Consider the following 20,665-nt stretch of genomic DNA (forward strand, 5'->3'; position numbering starts at 1 on the left):
GCCGTATATCTAATCCTATCCTGTGTGATACTGTCTGCTGAGCCGTGTATCTAATCCTCTCCTGTGTGGTACTGTCTGCTGAGCCGTGTATCTAATCCTATCCTGTGTGATACTGTCTGCTGAGCTGTGTATCTAATCCTATCCTGTGTGACACTGTCTGCTGAGCCGTGTATCTAATCCTATCCTGTGTGACACTGTCTGCTGAGCAGTGTATCTAATCCTCTCCTGTGTGATACTGACTGCTGACCAGTGTATCTAATCCTATCCTGTGTGATACTGTCTGCTGAGCAGTGTATCTAATCCTATACTGTGTGACACTGTCTGCTGAGCCGTATATCTAATCCTATCCTGTGTGATACTGTCTGCTGAGCCGTGTATCTAATCCTATCCTGTGTGGTACTGTCTGCTGAGCCGTGTATCTAATCCTATCCTGTGTGATACTGTCTGCTGAGCCGTGTATCTAATCCTCTCCTGTGTGATACTGTCTGCTGAGCCGTGTATCTAATCCTCTCCTGTGTGATACTGTCTGCTGAGCCGTGTATCTAATCCTATCCTGTGTGATACTGTCTGCTGAGCCGTGTATCTAATCCTATCCTGTGTGATACTGACTGCTGACCAGTGTATCTAATCCTATACTGTGTGACACTGTCTGCTGACCAGTGTATCTAATCCTATCCTGTGTGATACTGTCTGCTGAGCAGTGTATCTAATCCTATCCTGTGTGATACTGACTGCTGACCAGTGTATCTAATCCTATACTGTGTGACACTGTCTGCTGAGCCGTGTATCTAATCCTATCCTGTGTGATACTGTCTGCTGAGCAGTGTATCTAATCCTATCCTGTGTGATACTGACTGCTGACCAGTGTATCTAATCCTATCCTGTGTGATACTGTCTGCTGAGCTGTATATCTAATCCTATCCTGTGTGATACTGTCTGCTGAGCCGTGTATCTAATCCTATCCTGTGTGATACTGTCTGCTGAGCCGTGTATCTGATCCTCTCCTGTGTGATACTGTCTGCTGAGCCGTGTATCTAATCCTCTCCTGTGTGATACTGTCTGCTGAGCCGTGTATCTAATCCTCTCCTGTGTGATACTGTCTGCTGAGCCGTGTATCTAATCCTATCCTGTGTGATACTGTCTGCTGAGCCGTGCATCTAATCCTATCCTGTGTGATACTGACTGCTGAGTTATGTATCTAATCCTATCCTGTGTGACACTGTCTGCTGAGCCGTGTATCTAATCCTATCCTGTGTGATACTGTCTGCTGAGCCGTGTATCTAACCCTATCCTGTGTGATACTGACTGCTGAGTTATGTATCTAATCCTATCCTGTGTGATACTGTCTGCTGTGCCGTGTATCTAATCCTATCCTGTGTGATACTGTCTGCTGAGCCGTGTATCTAATCCTATCCTGTGTGATACTGTCTGCTGAGCCGTGTATCTAATCCTCTCCTGTGTGATACTGTCTGCTGAGCCGTGTATCTAATCCTATCCTGTGTGATACTGTCTGCTGAGCTGTGCATCTAATCCTATCCTGTGTGATACTGTCTGCTGTGCCGTGTATCTAATCCTATCCTGTGTGATACTGTCTGCTGTGCCGTGTATCTAATCCTATCCTGTGTGATACTGTCTGCTGTGCTGTGTATCTAATCCTATCCTGTGTGATACTGTCTGCTGAGCCGTGTATCTAATCCTATCCTGTGTGATACTGTCTGCTGAGCCGTGTATCTAATCCTCTCCTGTGTGATACTGTCTGCTGTGCCGTGTATCTAATCCTATCCTGTGTGATACTGTCTGCTGAGCCGTGTATCTAATCCTATCCTGTGTGATACCGTCTGCTGAGCCGCGTATCTAATCCTATACTGTGTGACACTGTCCGCTGAGCCGTGTATCTAATCCTCTCCTGTGTGACACTGTCTGCTGAGCCGTGTATCTAATCCTATCCTGTGTGATACTGTCTGCTGAGCCGTGTATCTAATCCTCTCCTGTGTGATACTGTCTGCTGACCAGTGTATCTAATCCTATCCTGTGTGATACTGCCTGCTGAGCCGTGTATCTAATCCTATACTGTGTGACACTGTCCGCTGAGCCGTGTATCTAATCCTCTCCTGTGTGACACTGTCTGCTGAGCCGTGTATCTAATCCTATCCTGTGTGACACTGTCTGCTGAGCCGTGTATCTAATCCTATCCTGTGTGATACTGTCTGCTGAGCCGTGTATCTAATCCTATCCTGTGTGATACTGTCTGCTGAGCCGTGTATCTAATCCTCTCCTGTGTGACACTGTCTGCTGAGCCGTGTATCTAATCCTATCCTGTGTGATACCGTCTGCTGACTTGTTATTTCAGGTAACTGTATCCCTATTTCTGGCCATTATGACTTGCATTCTGCACTTTCAGCAGTTTTCTCCTTGTACTAGAAGCCTCAGCAGTTTGTCTCTGTGTCTCCCTCCCTCTCCATAGACTTCTATAGGCAGCAGGTGTAATTTGATCCTGTACTGCAGACAGATCTGTAGACAGATTTGAGCAGATTTTGAATATGAGTGATGAGTGCGGGAGACAAGAAGAAGTGGTCACAACACAGGGAAAGAGGCATTTTTTTTTCATATTTGATTCTACTGTTAAATTTACAAAATAAATAAATAAAATATGAAAATACGACGGCATTTACGCTCCAGACCTGTGCAGTCGGTAGGATGCACCATGCACTGTAAGTACATCGCTTTTTATAATTACCACTAGGTGGTGCAGTTCTGTTACTACTCTTCTTGATAACTGGCCACAAAGTGGCGCCATGCTGATATTGATTTTATTACTGAGCACTATGTGGCAGTTCGTTTTATCCCCACTCGTAATCCTTGACCACTGGGGGAGTGATATGAGTTTTTTACAAGTTTAGGACCACTTATAAAATGTGTTCAAAGTGCTGTCCATTGTGTTGGATTGTCAATGCAACCCTCTTCTCCCGCTCTTGACAAACTGATAGCAGCACCGCAGAAGAAATGCCGCACAGGCTTCCAGTATCTGTTGTTTCAGATGCTGCACATCTCGTATCTTCACAGCATAGACAATTGCCTTCAGGTGACCCCAAAGATAAAAGTCTAAGGGGGTCAGATCGGGAGACCTTGGTGGCCATTCAACTGGCCCAAGACGACCAATCCACTTTCCAAGAAACTGTTCATGTAGGACCTGACTCGGACCTGACCCCCATAATGTGGTGGTGCACCATCTTGTTGGAAAAACTCAGGGAACGTGCCATCTTCAGTGCATAAAGAGGGCAACACATCATCATGTGGCAATTTCAGATATCCAGTGGCATTGAGGTTTCCATTGATGAAGAATGACCCCACTATCTTTGTACCCCATATACCGCACCATACCATCAAGATACGAGATGTGCAGCATCTCTCAGTAAGATCCCTGCTTGCTGCAAATGAATGGAAACATTAGACTCTAATGTCCACCTCCCGAACCGCTGCAACGATCCCTAAAAAACAAGCTTTTTTTCTGTTACATTGTAACGCGAGGCTGCAAAAGCGAAGAGACGTGTGGACGTGGCCTGAAAGCTGCCCCCCGTGTCATCCCCCGCAGTGGTGGGCCTACATCTGTTCTGTCGAGGAGACCATATCACCACCATGAGAGCGCAACAAGGTCACTGTCGGCACGTTGTACACTGTGACGAAACCGCAGCATGTGTGCTCACCAGTCAAGGACTGATCTCCTATCAGCCAGCAGCCCCGCACCTGCTGACGTCCTCCATTATCCACAGACGTCCTTCTTCTACCTGGCACACGCCTCATTAACCCTTCCAATGGCACAATCACGATTGACATATGGAATCTGTGTTATACTCCAGTCACAGCCAAAGCTGCAGCAAAACATTGCTTCTCACCGCCGCCCCCTGCTGGTTCAGTGTCTGCACATTTTTGATATAGGCTGATGTATAAAATAGGAAGTGACAAAGAGCAGAAGCCCAGGAGGCTCCAAGCTGCAATCAGCTGATCGAGGGTCCTGAAAGCCAAAAGACCCCCCTCCCTCCGCTCTGGCAATCAATACCTGGGAGATGGTACAGTCTATAAAGTACTGAGCGCGACAGAAAGACACAGACAGGAAGCGACGTGTCAGTCACCGTGAACGTGGCCCTTAGTGACTCGCTGACGATGCTGGTTGCTAAGCAACGTTTATTCCTGCACAAGATCCAGACGGAGACGTGATACAAAGTAACAAGACAAATACGACCAATAGCAACGGACGACCGTCACCAGCTGCAGATACGACGATATGTATGTACAGTACAGACCAAAAGTTTGGACACACCTTCTCATTTAAAGATTTTTCTGTATTTTCATGACTATGAAAATTGTACATTCACACTGAAGGCATCAAAACTATGAATTAACACATGTGGAATTATATACTTAACAAAAAAGCTCATCAAGAGAATGCCAAGAGTGTGCGAAGCAGTCATCAAAGCAAAAGGTGGCTACTGTGAAGAACCTAGAATATAAGACATATTTTCAGTTGTTTCACACTTTTTTGTTAAGTATATAATTCCACATGTGGTAATTCATAGTTTTGATGCCTTCAGTGTGAATGTACAATTTTCATAGTCATGAAAATACAGAAAAATCTTTAAATGAGAAGGTGTGTCCAAACTTTTGGTCTGTACTGTATAATTATATATACACACACAAGATATATATACAGAGGGTGACATAAATATTCAACACATCAGCAATCTTTGTAAGTAAATCTATTTCTAAAAGTGCTATTGACATGAAATTCTCACCAGATGTCAGTAACAAACCATATTCAATATTGACGTGTTCAACAGTTATTTCACCGGCTGTGTAAATAAATATATATATATATACAGTAGTGGCCAAAAGTATTGGCACCCCTGCAATTCTGTCAGATAATACTCAGTTTCTTCCTAAAAATGATTGCAATCACAAATTCTTTGGTATTATTCTCTTCATTTAATTTGCTTGCAAGGAAAAAACACAAAAGAGAATGAAGCAAAAATCAAATCATTGATCATTTCACACAAAACTCCAAAAAAGGGCCGGACAAAAGTATTGGCACCCTCAGCCTAATACTTGGTTGCACAACCTTTAGCCAAAATAACTGGGAACAACCGCTTCCGGTAACCATCAATGAGTTTCTTACAATGCTCTGCTGGAATTGTAGACCATTCTTCTTTGGCAAACTGCTCCAGGTCCCTGATATTTGAAGGGTGCCTTCTCCAAACTGCCATTTTGAGATCTCTCCAGAGGTGTTCTATAGGATTCAGGTCTGGACTCATTGCTGGCCACCTTAGAAGTCTCCAGTGCTTTCTCTCAAACCATTTTATAGTGCTTTTGGAAGTGTGTTTTGGGTCATTGTCCTGCTGGAAGACCCATGACCTCTGAGGGAGACCCAGCTTTCTCACACTGGGCCCTACATTATGCTGCAAAATTTGTTGGTAGTCTTCAGACTTCATAATGCCATGCACACGGTCAAGCAGTCCAGTGCCAGAGGCAGCAAAGCAACCCCAAAACATCAGGGAACCTCCGTCATGTTTGACTGTAGGGACCGTGTTCTTTTCTTTGAATGCCTCTTTTTTTTTTTCCTGTACACTCTATGTTGATGCTTTTTCCCAAAAAACTCTACTTTTGTCTCATCTGACCAGAGAACATTCTTCCAAAACGTTTTAGGCTTTCTCAGGTAAGTTTTGGCAAACTCCAGCCTGGCTTTTTTATGTCTCGGGGTAAGAAGTGGGGTCTTCCTGGGTATCCTACCATACAGTCCCTTTTCATTCAGACGCCGACGGATAGTACGGGTTGACACTGTTGTACCCTCGGACTGCAGGGCAGCTTGAACTTGTTTGGATGTTAGTCGAGGTTCTTTATCCACCATCCGCACAATCTTGCGTTGAAATCTCTTGTCAATTTTTCTTTTCCGTCCACATCTAGGGAGGTTAGCCACAGTGCCATGGGCTTTACACTTCTTGATGACACTGCGCACGGAAGACACAGGAACATTCAGGTCTTTGGAGATGGACTTGTAGCCTTGAGATTGCTCATGCTTCCTCACAATTTGGTTTCTCAAGTCCTCAGACAGTTCTTTGGTCTTCTTTCTTTTCTCCATACTCAATGTGGTCCACACAAGGACACAGGACAGAGGTTGAGTCAACTTTAATCCATGTTAACTGGCTGCAAGTGTGATTTAGTTATTGCCAACACCTGTTAGGTGCCACAGGTAAGTTACAGGTGCTGTTAATTACACCAATTAGAGAAGCATCACATGATTTTTCACACAGTGCCAATACTTTTGTCCACCCCCTTTTTTAGGTTTGGTGTGGAATTATATCCAATTTGGCTTTAGGACAATTCTTTTTGTGTTTTTTTCATTGAAGACAAATTAAATGAAGATAATAATACCAAAGAATTTGTGATTGCAATCATTTTCAGGACGAAACGGAGTATTATCTGACAGAATTGCAGGGGTGCCAATACTTTTGGCCACCACTGTATATACAGGATGTAACTCAGGATCAGTAATGTATGTACACAGTGACTGCACCAGCAGAATAGTGAGTGCAGCTCTTGGGTATAATACAGGATGTAACTCAGGATCAGTAATGTAATGTATGTACACAGTGACTGCACCAGCAGAATAGTGAGTGCAGCTCTGGGGTATAATACAGGATGTAACTCAGGATCAGTACAGGATCAGTAATGTAATGTATGTACACAGTGACTGCACCAGCAGAATAGTGAGTGCAGCTCTGGAGTATAATACAGGATGTAACTCAGGATCAGTACAGGATCAGTAATGTAATGTATGTACACAGTGACTGCACCAGCAGAATAGTGAGTGCAGCTCTGGGGTATAATACAGGATGTAACTCGAGATCAGTAATGTAATGTATGTACACAGTGACTGCACCAGCAGAATAGTGAGTGCAGCTCTGGAGTATAATACAGGATGTAACTCAGGATCAGTAATGTAATGTATGTACACAGTGACTGCACCAGCAGAATAGTGAGTGCAGCTCTGGGGTATAATACAGGATGTAACTCAGAATCAGTAATGTAATGTATGTACACAGTGACTGCACCAGCAGAATAGTGAGTGCAGCTCTGGAGAATAATACAGGATGTAACTCAGGATCAGTAATGTAATGTATGTACACAGTGACTGCACCAGCAGAATAGTGAGTGCAGCTCTGGAGTATAATACAGGATGGAGTCAGTGATGGACATATTCCTTAGGATTGCACAGTAGCTTCCCCCAATGTCCTGTGTCAGTGTACAGATCTCACAGTGCTATTGCCATGATGGTAGCAGAGTTATTACCTCTAGGAGGAGAGGACCCAGAGACTCCTTCTCTATGACTCCTCCGCTGCTGGACGAGATATCAGACTTCTGAACATCGTCATCGGCACCAGGAGTTTTCTCTGTAAGAAGAGAGTAAATCAGTATCAGATCAGGACATGTGGTCACAGAGCCCACTACACGGCAATACACCGCAATGGTCACACACAGTATACACGCATCCCTCTGTGCCTCTACATATATATACTGTATACACCTATATGTTGTACAGTCAGTACGTACATGTGAACAGACAGGACACAGCGCTTATCCTTGGAGCTTGCAATCTAAGTCCTGTGATAGAGCCCCACGATCCCTGTCACCAATTTAAGGGGTTAACTCTTACAATGCTGAAACGTTGCATGCTGTAATCAGGAGTGGGGGGTCAGCAGGTGAGCAGACATTAAGTATCAATAATCTAAAAATGATTAATTACATCCCTCAGCTGAGGGTTTGCTACAATTGTATCCAGTGCAAATCATTTCTTGCCCTAACACTTTGTTACAATGTATCTGTGTAGGATAAATTAAAAAGAAAAAAGGTGAAGTCCTAGAAGAAAGCTCCTATTCACTGACAGGAAGCAGAGATCTTAGAATGCTTTATTAGAACTTTCTAAAACTTTTAAATGATAGAAACACATAGTAATGGGTCCAGTTCTGCAGTGATACATCCCCAGGTTACACATCAGGGCTGTGGGAAAGTTGGGTGACTGCTCTTCTAGGAGCTCGGTACTCGCTTAGATCTGATGGGAATTGGTTTTCCCGTTTCAGGCGCTGCAGATTAGACAGTCGGTAACAGATCCCTCCTCTCGGATGAGACAGAAGTGTCGGCGGCGCCCACATACACAGCCACTTACAGTAATGGACTGAAATACTACATTTCATTAGATGCCAATCTGGAAGTTTCTATCTTTTAAAAGCTCTCGCTGCAAATACCCGGGAGACCCCCGCGGAATACATTACTGAGCGCGACTGGAGGGGGCGCAGAGATCCACCGCCTCAAGGTTAGGAGCAGGAACGCCGCCATCATCAATTAAAGGAGAATGGACCCAAGTGTCCATGAGACACAGATAGATAATAGATAGATAATAGATAGATAATAGATGATAGATAGATAGATAATAGATAATAGATAATAGATAGATAATAGATAGATAATAGATAATAGATGATAGATAATAGATAGATGATAGATAATAGATTGATAATAGATGATAGATAGATAATAGATAATAGATAGATAATAGATAGATGATAGATAATAGATAGATGATAGATAATAGATAGATGATAGATAGATGATAGATAGATAATAGATGATAGATAATAGATAGATAATAGATAGATGATAGATGATAGATAGATAATAGATAGATAATAGATGATAGATGATAGATAATAGATAGATAATAGATAGATAATAGATGATAGATAGATAATAGATGACAGATAATAGATAGATGATAGATAATAGATGATAGATAATAGATAATATATAGATAATAGATGATAGATAATAGATGACAGATAATAGATAGATGATAGATAATAGATAGATAATAGATGATAGATGATAGATAGATAATAGATAGATAATAGATGATAGATAGATAATAGATGATAGATAATAGATAGATAATAGATAATAGATAGATGATAGATAATAGATAGATAATAGACAGATAATAGATAGATAATAGGTAGATAATAGACAGATAATAGATAGATAATAGACAGATAATAGACAGATAATAGATAGATAATAGACAGATAATAGACAGATAATAGATAGATGATAGATAGATGATAGATAATAGCTAGATAATAGATGATAGATAATAGATAGATGATAGATAATAGATAGATAATAGATAGATGATAGATAGATAGATAATAGATAGAGGATAGATAATAGATAGAGGATAGATAATAGATAATATATAGATAATAGATGATAAATAATAGATAGATAGATAATAGATAGATGATAGATAATAGATAGATAATAGATAGAGGATAGATAATAGATAATATATAGATAATAGATGATAGATAATAGATAGATAGATGATAGATAATAGATAGATAATAGGTGATAGATAATAGATAGATAATAGACAGATAATAGATAATATATAGATAGATAATAGATAGATGATAGATAATAGATAGATAATAGATAGATAATAGATAGATAATAGATAAATAATAGATAATATATAGATAGATAATAGATAGATAATAGATAGATAATAGACAGATAATAGATAGATGATAGATAGATGATAGATAATAGCTAGATAATAGATGATAGATAATAGATAGATGATAGATAATAGATAGATAATAGATAGATGATAGATAATAGATAGATGATAGATAGATAGATAATAGATAGAGGATAGATAATAGATAGAGGACAGAGGATAGATAATATATAGATAATAGATGATAGATAATAGATAGATAGATAATAGATAGATGATAGATAATAGATAGATAATAGGTGATAGATAATAGATAGATAGATAATAGACAGATAATAGATAATATATAGATAGATAATAGATAGATGATAGATAATAGATAGATAATAGATAGATAATAGATAGATAATAGATAAATAATAGATAATATATAGATAGATAATAGATAGATAATAGATAGATAGTAGATAGATAATAGACAGATAATAGACAGATAATAGACAGATAATAGATAATATATAGATAATAGATAGATAATAGACAGATAATAGATAATAGATAGATAATAGACAGATAATAGATAATATATAGATGATAGATAGATAATAGATAGATAATAGATAATAGATAGATAATAGATAGATGATAGATAATAGATAGATAATAGATATATGATAGATGGATAATAGATAATTCCCCGATGCCTGCTCCCCTCATTCCCCAATGTCTGCTCCCCTCATTCCCCAATGTCTGCTCCCCTCATTCCCCGATGTCTGCTCCCTCATTCCCCAATGTCTGCTCCCCTCATTCCCCGATGTCTGCTCCCTCATTCCCCAATGTCTGCTCCCCTCATTCCCCAATGTCTGCTCCCTCATTCCCCAATGTCTGCTCCCCTCATTCCCCAATGTCTGCTCCCCTCATTCCCCAATGTCTGCTCCCTCATTCCCCAATGTCTGCTCCCTCATTCCCCAATGTCTGCTCCCTCATTCCCCAATGTCTGCTCCCTCATTCCCCAATGTCTGCTCCCCCATTCCCCAATGTCTGCTCCCCCATTCCCCAATGTCTGCTCCCCTCTCCCCGATGTCTGCTCCCTCATTCCCCGATGTCTGCTCCCCCATTCCCCGATGTCTGCTCCTTCATTCCCCAATGTCTGGTCCGTCATTCCCCGATGTCTGCTCCCTCATTCCCCAATGTCTGGTCCCCCATTCCCCAATGTCTGCTCCCCTCATTCCCCGATGTCTGCTCCCCTCATTCCCCGATGTCTGCTCCTTCATTCCCCAATGTCAGCTTCCCCATTCCCCAATATCTGGTCCCTCATTCCCCAATGTCTGCTCCCCTCATTCCCAGATGTCTGCTCCCTCATTCCCCGATGTCTGCTCCCCTATTCCCCGATGTCTGCTCCCCTCATTCCCCAATGTCTGCTCCCCTCATTCCCCAATGTCTGCTCCCCTCATTCCCCGATGTCTGCTCCCTCATTCCCCGATGTCTGCTCCCCCATTCCCCGATGTCTGCTCCCCTCATTCCCCGATGTCTGCTCCCCTCATTCCCCAATGTCTGCTCCCTCATTCCCCAATGTCTGCTCCCTCATTCCCCAATGTCTGCTCCCCCATTCCCCAATGTCTGCTCCCCCATTCCCCGATGTCTGCTCCCCCATTCCCCGATGTCTGCTCCCCTCATTCCCCAATGTCTGCTCCCTCATTCCCCAATGTCTGCTCCCTCATTCCCCAATGTCTGCTCCCCCATTCCCCAATGTCTGCTCCCCCATTCCCCAATGTCTGCTCCCCCATTCCCCAATGTCTGCTCCCCCATTCCCCAATGTCTGCTCCCCCATTCCCCAATGTCTGCTCCCCCATTTCCCAATGTCTGCTCCCCCATTCCCCAATGTCTGCTCCCCCATTCCCCAATGTCTGCTCCCCCATTCCCCAATGTCTGCTCCCCCATTCCCCAATGTCTGGTCCCCCATTCCCCAATGTCTGGTCCCCCATTCCCCAATGTCTGCTCCCTCATTCCCCAATGTCTGCTCCCCCATTCCCCAATGTCTTCTCCCTCATTCCCCAATGTCTGGTCCCCCATTCCCCAATGTCTGGTCCCCCATTCCCCGATGTCTGCTCCCTCATTCCCCAATGTCTGGTCCCTCATTCCCCAATGTCTGCTCCCCCATTCCCCAATGTCTGCTCCCTCATTCCCCAATGTCAGCTCCCTCATTCCCCGATGTCTGCTCCCCCATTCCCCGATGTCTGCTCCCATCATTCCCCGATGTCTTCTCCCCCATTCCCCAATGTCTGCTCCCCCATTCCCCGATGTCTGCTCCCCCATTCACTTGTATCACGATGCAGAAAGGAAATAGCAGAAGCACAATCTCAGCTCTGCTACATCCAGGTAGTGAATGTGGTGGGTGGACCGAGGCTGCCGTCTACTGTAAGTGTCCCCCTAGACGGGAGAGCGGTGCCATGTTCTGTTGCTGGCACACGGGCAATGATGAGGGTAGTCATCCTGATCCGTGTGTCTCGTGGATTCTGCCGCCACGTAAAGCAGCTGGTGATGACGCCGCCGGGTGAGGCCTGGGCCGTGCCAGCACATTACATAACTCGGCAGTGTGCGGCGAGCCGGGTGCCAAGACCCTGCGGAGGGCGGGAGTGTTGTGACAGGTCAGGGTGGTCCGGAGGAAGACGAGCCGTGATTGTGGGGAAGAGGAAGGAATGGCGGAAGCTCAGGAAATCCTGCTGCGTCTGGCTATTTTGGGACAAGCTGACGGTTTCATTCAGTACTGAGAGGGGACGGCAGCGCCAAGAGGCCCATAGAGAATACATACAGCGGGCACGATGCCGGCCTAAAGCCCGGGCATAGAGAAGAGCGGGCTCTACAGCAAAGACAACCATGGGCAAAGGGGGCAACTGCCATCATTCACCTGAAAGGCCACAGGACTGATCACACACCGAGAGCCCCCCATAAGCATCGCACCTGAGGGTCTAAAGGCCACCCGTCCCCAATCCTGTGCCTATGGACGCAGTACACATATGGCCGCCACGGACCTCAGATCACCCCTCTACCATACCCTCCACCCCTCAGATCTACCCCTCTACAAGATCACAATCCACATCATGTAGGGAGGGGAGGGCTCAGTAGATGTCCGCCCGGCCACCGCCCCTCTATGCTGTGCCCGAGATCTCCGCCCTATGGACCCAGAGACTGAGGCCCGAGGTGCCCGTGATGAAAGCAGTATACTGCCAATATTGGGCAATGGGAAACATAAGCTTCATAAAGAGGTTCTGCAGCAGCCGGGGTATTAGAAATCAAATGAGGACTCAAAGTCACCTGTCATGTGTTATAATGGACAGAAGGATGAATGTTACATACAGGAGGTAGATAATAGATAGATAATAGATGATAGATAGATAATAGATAGATGATAGATAATAGATAGATGATAGATGATAGATAGATAATAGATAATAGATAGATAGATAATAGATAGATAATAGATAGATGATAGATAATAGATAGATGATAGATAGATAATAGATAGATGATAGATAGATAATAGATAGATAATAGATAGATGATATATAATAGATAGATGATAGATAGATAATAGATAGATAATAGATAGATGATAGATAGATAATAGATAGATAATAGATAGATGATAGATAATAGATAGATGATAGATAATAGATAGATGATAGATAGATAATAGATAGATGATATATAATAGATAGATGATAGATAGATAGATAGATAGTAGATAGATGATAGATAGATGATAGATAGATGGATAATAGATAGATAATAGATAATAGATAGATAATAGATAGATGATAGATGATAGATTGATAATAGATAGATGATAGATAGATAATAGATAGATGATAGATAGATGATAGATAATAGATAGATGATAGATAATAGATTGATAATAGATAGATGATAGATAGATAATAGATAATAGATAGATGATATATAGATAGATAATAGATAGATGATAGATAGATAATAGATAGATGATATATAATAGATAGATGATAGATGATAGATAGATAATAGATAGATGATAGATAGATGATAGATAATAGATAGATGATAGATAATAGATTGATAATAGATAGATGATAGATAGATGATAGATAATAGATAGATGATATATAGATAGATAATAGATAGATGATAGATAGATAATAGATAGATGATATATAATAGATAGATGATAGATAATAGATAGATAATAGATAGATAATAGATAATAGATAGATGATAGATAGATGATATATAGATGATAGATAGATAATAGATAATATATAGATAATAGATAGATGATATATAGATGATAGATAGATAATAGATAATATATAGATAATAGATAGATGATAGATAATAGATAGATAATAGATAGATAATAGATAGATGATAGATAGATGATAGATAGATGACAGATAGATAGATAATAGATAGATGATATATAGATGATAGATAGATGATAGATAGATAATAGATAGATGATAGATAGATGATAGATAGATAATAGATAATAGATAGATGATATATAGATGATAGATAGATGATATATAGATGATATATAGATGATAGATAGATGATAGATAGATAATAGATAGATGATAGATAGATGATAGATGGATAATAGATAGATGATAGATAGATGATAAATAGATAGATGATAGATAGATGATAGATAGATAATAGATAGATGATAGATAGATGATAGATAATAGATAGATGATAGATAGATGATAGATAGATGATAGATAGATGATAGATAATAGATAGATAATAGATAGATGATAGATAGATGATAGATAGATAATGGATAGATGATAGATAATAGATAGATAATAGATAATAGATAGATAATAGATAGATGATAGATAATAGATGATAGATAACAGACAGAAGACAGATAATATATATAGGTAATGGAGAGATATATATTAGTAGCAGCCTCGCTGGTCCCCGTCCTCCGCAGCCAATCACAGCTCTCGCTCACACGCTGTATACATACACTATGAGCAGCAGCCGGAGGGGATACAGAGAAGGGCCGGTGCATCTGAGGACAATGCGGTGTCACCGGTGGGGGGAGGGGGTCCAGGCAGGAGCGGCGGTACCTCAGCACCGGCCACCGCTCTCAGCCTATTTGTATCATTTACAAACATCTGGCGTCTGATTCCGCAGACGAGCGCTATAGATATTCCCATAATCCGGCATGGAGCATCCTAGATTATCAGGACAATCACATATCTACATTACTGGATGCCAGGGAAAGACGTTTAGTGTAAATTAGAATTTTTTTCTGCGCAGTTCTAATAATTCTAATCATTCTAGTATAATGGATGTCATTGGGGGTAGTATAAGAAGATGATAGATATATAGATAGATAATTATTAATAGTAATAAATCCCCCCCGGAGGAATTTTCATTTTCCCCCTTTCATTGACCATTAGATACAGAGCTTTCCATTCTTTATGGTTTCCATACAGTTGAGCCTCTTCCTTCTGACGTTTCCCCCCTCGTCTATGTCGCCCTAGGACACTGCCTTTCTGCCTGACATTCACCACAGAGGAAGAATATTACATTTTCCTCTGCCCTTTATGATCTTGTCCTTCTAATAATCTGGAATAATCTGACGGATTTTGAGTTACAGGAGTTTTCTCAAAACTTTTAAAACTTCCCCTAAGAGACAATGTAGCAAGATCTGCGCAGAGTCAGTGCCCTTCTGTGCTCCCTGCGCCCCTCTGTGCTCCCTGCGCCGCTCTGTGCTCCCTGCGCCCCTCTGTGCTCCCTGCGCCCCTCTGTGCTCCCTGCGCCCCTCTGTGCTCCCTGCGCCCTTCTGTGCTCCCTGCGCCCCTCTGTGCTCCCTGCACCCCTCTGTGCTCCCTGTGCCCCTCTGTGCTCCCTGCGCCCCTCTGTGCTCCCTGCGCCCCTCTGTGCTCCCTGCGCCCTTCTGTGCTCCCTGCGCCCCTCTGTGCTCCCTGCGCCCCTCTGTGCTCCCTGCGCCCCTCTGTGCTCCCTGCGCCCCTCTGTGCTCCCTGTGCCATTCTGTGCTCCCTGCGCCACTCTGTGCTCCCTGCGCCACTCTGTGCTCCCTGCGCCCCTCTGTGCTCCCTGCGCCCTTCTGTGCTCCCTGCGCCCCTCTGTGCTCCCTGCGCCCCTCTGTGCTCCCTGCGCCCCTCTGTGCTCCCTGCGCCCCTCTGTGCTCCCTGCGCCCCTCTGTGCTCCCTGCGCCCCTCTGTGCTCCCTGCGCCCCTCTGTGCTCCCTGCGCCCCTCTGTGCTCCCTGCGCCCCTCTGTGCTCCCTGCGCCCCTCTGTGCTCCCTGCGCCCTTCTGTGCTCCCTGCGCCCCTCTGTGCTCCCTGCGCCCCTCTGTGCTCCCTGCGCCCCTCTGTGCTCCCTGCGCCACTCTGTGCTCCCTGCGCCACTCTGTGCTCCCTGCGCCACTCTGTGCTCCCTGCGCCCCTCTGTGCTCCCTGCCCCTCTGTGCTCCCTGCGCCCCTCTGTGCTCCCTGCCCCTCTGTGCTCCCTGCGCCCCTCTGTGCTCCCTGCGCCCCTCTGTGCTCCCTGCGCCCCTCTGTGCTCCCTACATCCCTCTGTGCTCCCTGCGCCCCTCTGTGCTCCCTGCGCCCCTCTGTGCTCCCTGCCCCTCTGTGCTCCCTGCGCCTCTGTGCTCCCTGCGCCCCTCTGTGCTCCCTGCGCCTCTCGTCCGTCTCTGCCCAGTTTAAAGGCGCTGTCCGTCCCCTGTGTGCCGATTGGCTAATTATCACTGATAGCGGCCGCTGGCATCAAACGACTGTTTAGCCTTAATGAGCTTTTACATTTCCAGAAAAGAAAACAGGTAGCGGAGGGGAGCGCGGCCCCGCGGAGAGCAAACGCACAGCAATTAGCAATTAGTACACCTAGGGAGCCCCGCGCCAGAGGAGGCTGGTAATGCAATAGCCCAGGTTGGGTTACATCATGCCGAGCGAGCAGGAGGCTAATTAAAGGGGGTGGCACAAAGTAGGGCACAGACGCTGGATCTGGAGCTAAATAAATCACTGATTCTTTTCTCTCTATACGACGACTCGGCTTTCATGCAGCATTAATTAAACAGTCCACAAAGCAAACGTTAACCTGGCGCGGTGCCAGCCTGGAGAGGGGGCACACAATGGCATCAATACCAGTCTATTGTACGGAAGCATTACTGGCGGGGTAAATGGGACACAGCAGCCATTGTGCAGTCTGACAGTTTGCCTGTGGGGGGAGCTGTGGGGCACTACCTGCTTTCATTGAGGAGACTCAGTCTTGCAGGCAATGCTTCATGGGAAAATATGCAAAATAAGCTCTCTTAGAAGGGAGCAAATCAGTCTCTGCAGTGCCACCTACAGGCTCTGGAGGAGCGCTGCTTTGTAGCTTGAAGGGTCTTGTCAGATTTGATCTTAATTGATTTGCAAAATAAAGCTTTTTTTTTTTTTTTCTTTTGCAAAAACAGCGCCACCCCTGCCCGCAGGACGTGTGTGGTATTGCTGCTCAGCTGCATTCACTTCATTGGAGCATAGCTGCAATACCAGATATTTATTTATTTTAATCCCTTTAAATGACCTATTTGGAAGAGTAAACAGCAGTCACTGCCCAGATTTTAGAGGAGCCTCAATGGCATATCGTAGGGTTAAAGCAGAAATATACTGCAGATAGAGGTGAGTTCATGCACATTACTTCCGGCACTGCAGTCACAATTCTGCAGCCTGGAAACAGTCAGCATGCATGTGCCACCAGACACCGCTTCGTTTTTCTACACTTTCCAGAATACAGACACTGAAGCAGCTGGGGTTGCTGGAAGATTTCAGCTCTGAAGCTGCAGATGGTTAAGGCTGCTCAGGATCATTAGTGCAGGTCTCTGGGGCGGCCGGCTGCCGTCGGTTCAGCTTTCTCGCCCGTGTAACACGCTTCTCCGCTTTCAGTCTGGAGTTACAGATTTGCACGCAGGTGTTTTTGGCATTTGGTCTTTTCTTCCAGACACAGCGCCACCCCTGTTCACAGCTCATCACTATAAAAGTGAATGTGCAAAACTGCAATGCCGCATACAACCTGTGGGCAGAGGTGGCGCTGTTTTTGAGCCCAGTGACATTATGTTTCTAACGCCTTTAAAGATAACGCTGATCATTCTTCATTCTTCAGAAGGCCAGGATGCGGGTTTATCAGAAGTTCCGAATAATTGGACCAGAATTATATGGAAACTTCCAGCTTATCTTCTAAAGGTCGGTGTATAGCAGATTAGTAGGATTTCTAAACCATCGGGGGGGGGGAGTAATACTGAAAGGTCACTGATGCCCCCCACGATACAACAATGCTCTCTAATAATAATCACACAACCTCATTTATACTATGTAGCCTCTGAGCACTTAAAGGGGCACTCCACTATCAGTGCAAAACGTTCTGGTGGTCTCAGGTTCTTATAGACAGAGAGAGAGAATAAGATGGATGTCTATGTACATGGGCAGTAAGGGGATCCAGTACCTTCCCAGGGTCTACAGTGCACTCAGACCCAAAAAGGGAAAGTCAGCGACTAAAAGCAAAAAGCAATCTGGGATATTGGAAGCCCCTGCGGAAAAACTTGGCATCCAATTTGCTTGTAAGGAAAATCCCAGAAGCTACCGGTGAATTCAGCCCCTCGTACTAAAATTCACTGAGCAGCGGTGGAACTATAGGGGATGCTATCAATGACCCATAATATCTTCTGCTCGGGGTGCAACTATATGGGATCCTGGCACCACCCACTAATATCTGCTGCTCGGAGGAAGAACTATATGGGATCCTGGTACCACCCACTAATATCTGCTGCTCAGAGGAAGAACTATATGGGATCCTGGCACCACCCACTAATATCTGCTGCTCGGGGGAGGAACTATATGGGATCCTGGCACCACCCACTAATATCTGCTGCTCGGAAGAAGAACTATATGGGATCCTGGCACCACCCACTAATATCTGCTGCTCAGAGGAAGAACTATATGGGATCCTGGCACCACCCACTAATATCTGCTGCTCGGGGTGGAACTACATGGGATCCTGGCACCACCCACTAATATCTGCTGCTCGGAGGAAGAACTATATGGGATCCTGGCACCACCCACTAATATCTGCTGCTCAGAGGAAGAACTATATGGGATCCTGGCACCACCCACTAATATCTGCTGCTCGGGGTGGAACTACATGGGATCCTGGCACCACCCACTAATATCTGCAGCTCGGAGGAAGAACTATATGAGATCCTGGTACCACCCACTAATATCTGCTGCTCAGGGGAGGAACTATATGGGATCCTGGTACCACCCACTAATATCTGCTGCTCGGAGGAAGAACTATATAGGATCCTGGTACCACCCACTAATATCTGCTGCTCAAGGGAGCAACTATATGGGATCCTGGCACCACCCTCTAATATCTGCTGTTCAGTGGTGGAACTATATGGGATCCTGGTACCACCCACTAATATCTGCTGCTCGAGGTGGAACTATATGGGATCCTGGTACCACCCACTAATATCTGCTGCTCAGGGTGGAACTATATGGGATCCTGGCACCACCTTCTAATATCTACTGCTCAGGGGAAGAACTATATGGGATCCTGGCACCACCTTCTAATATCTGCTGCTCGGAGGAAGAACTATATGGGGTCCTGGCACCACCTTCTAATATCTGCTGCTCGGGGGAGGAACTATATGGGATCCTGGCACTACCCACTAATATCTGCTGCTCGGGGGAGGAACTATATGGGATCCTGGCACTACCCACTAATATCTGCTGCTCGGGGGAGGAACTATATGGGATCCTGGCACCACCCACTAATATTTGCTGCTCAGGGGAAGAACTATATGGGATCCTGGTACCACCCTCTAATATCTGCTGCTCGGGGTGGAACTATATGGGATCCTGGTACCACCCACTAATATTTGCTGCTCAGTGGTGAAACTATAAGGGAAAGCTGGTGCCACACACTATTTTCTTCACAGTGAAAGACATATAGGGGATGCTATGACTGCTCATTAATATTTGCTTCTCAGCAGAGGAACTACTATATGGCATGCTGCTCGGGGGAAGAACTATATGGGATCCTAGCACCACCCACTATTTGCTGCTCAGGTGAGAAACTATAAAGGATGCTGGTGCCACACACTATTTTGCTCACAGTGAAGGACATATAGGGGATGCTGTGACCGATCATTAATATTTGCTGCTCAGCAGATGAACTGTATGGTGTGCTGGCAATGACCTCTAATATTTGCTACTCGAGGGCGGAGCTATGCAGGATTCTGGCACCACCCACTATTTGCTGCTCAGGTGTGAAACTATAAGGGATGAGTGCGCCACCTAAAAAAATTTTCACAGGAAATATGAGATTCTGGGGCTGCTCATTAATATTTTCTGCTGAGCGCTGGTACTATATGGGATGCTGACCCCACCCACTTATATTTGCTGCTCAGGGGAGGATCTATACAGGATGCTGGCAAAACCCACTAATATTTGGTAGTCATGAGGAAACCATAGGGGATGTGGGCACTACCCACTAATATTTGCTGCTCATGGGTATAACTATGAGGGATGCTGGGGCTGCCCACAAAAAAATGCTGCTCAGGGGATGAGCTATAAGGGATGCCAGCCAAAGCCAATTATATTTCCTGTTTCGGGGAAAATATAGAAGAAAGGACTATACATGCCCAGTAATATCTTATGCTCAGGGGTGGCACTATAATGGGTACCGAACCCACCCACCAATATTTGCTGCACAGGGGGAAAAACTATGGGGGGGTGCATTGGATGCTTTTACATTCAGACCCTGCACCAAAACTATTTTTATGTGGGGGGGGGGGCACGTTAAAGTTTATACTGGGACCCAGGGGCTACATGTTAGGCCTCTGATGGGTGCTTGCTATATCCCAGCTCCTGTCATCTGCTCCCAGAATAAGAATACATAGGAGCGCAGGTGTCACGTATGTAACTCAATAGACAGCGTGGAGAATCACATTGCGTTTTTAGAGGCGATATACTGTATAATTTACGGCTCAGAGCTGGCGACCTGCCCAGGATACTGTAACACGGGAAGGCAGCGAGCCACCGTC

The 20,665-nt window shown here is 44.4% G+C and overlaps 1 protein-coding gene across 11 annotated transcripts in view; it reads right to left on the bottom strand.

Annotated features, from left to right (window-relative positions):
- Positions 1-20,665, bottom strand: part of NCOA1 (nuclear receptor coactivator 1) — a 503,045-nt gene that overhangs the window by 99,369 nt on the left and 383,011 nt on the right. For all 11 annotated transcript variants that reach the window (XM_073673858.1, XM_073673861.1, XM_073673867.1 and 8 more), the window contains one exon: positions 7,342-7,442. In XM_073673858.1, the coding sequence (XP_073529959.1) occupies positions 7,342-7,442 (101 nt within the window). The remainder of the gene's footprint in view (positions 1-7,341; positions 7,443-20,665) is intronic.

The sequence above is a fragment of the Phyllobates terribilis genome, unplaced genomic scaffold (genome assembly GCF_046119375.1).
Source record: "Phyllobates terribilis strain yellow unplaced genomic scaffold, ASM4611937v1 Scaffold_3__8_contigs__length_932513732, whole genome shotgun sequence".
Lineage (NCBI taxonomy): Eukaryota > Metazoa > Chordata > Amphibia > Anura > Dendrobatidae > Phyllobates > Phyllobates terribilis.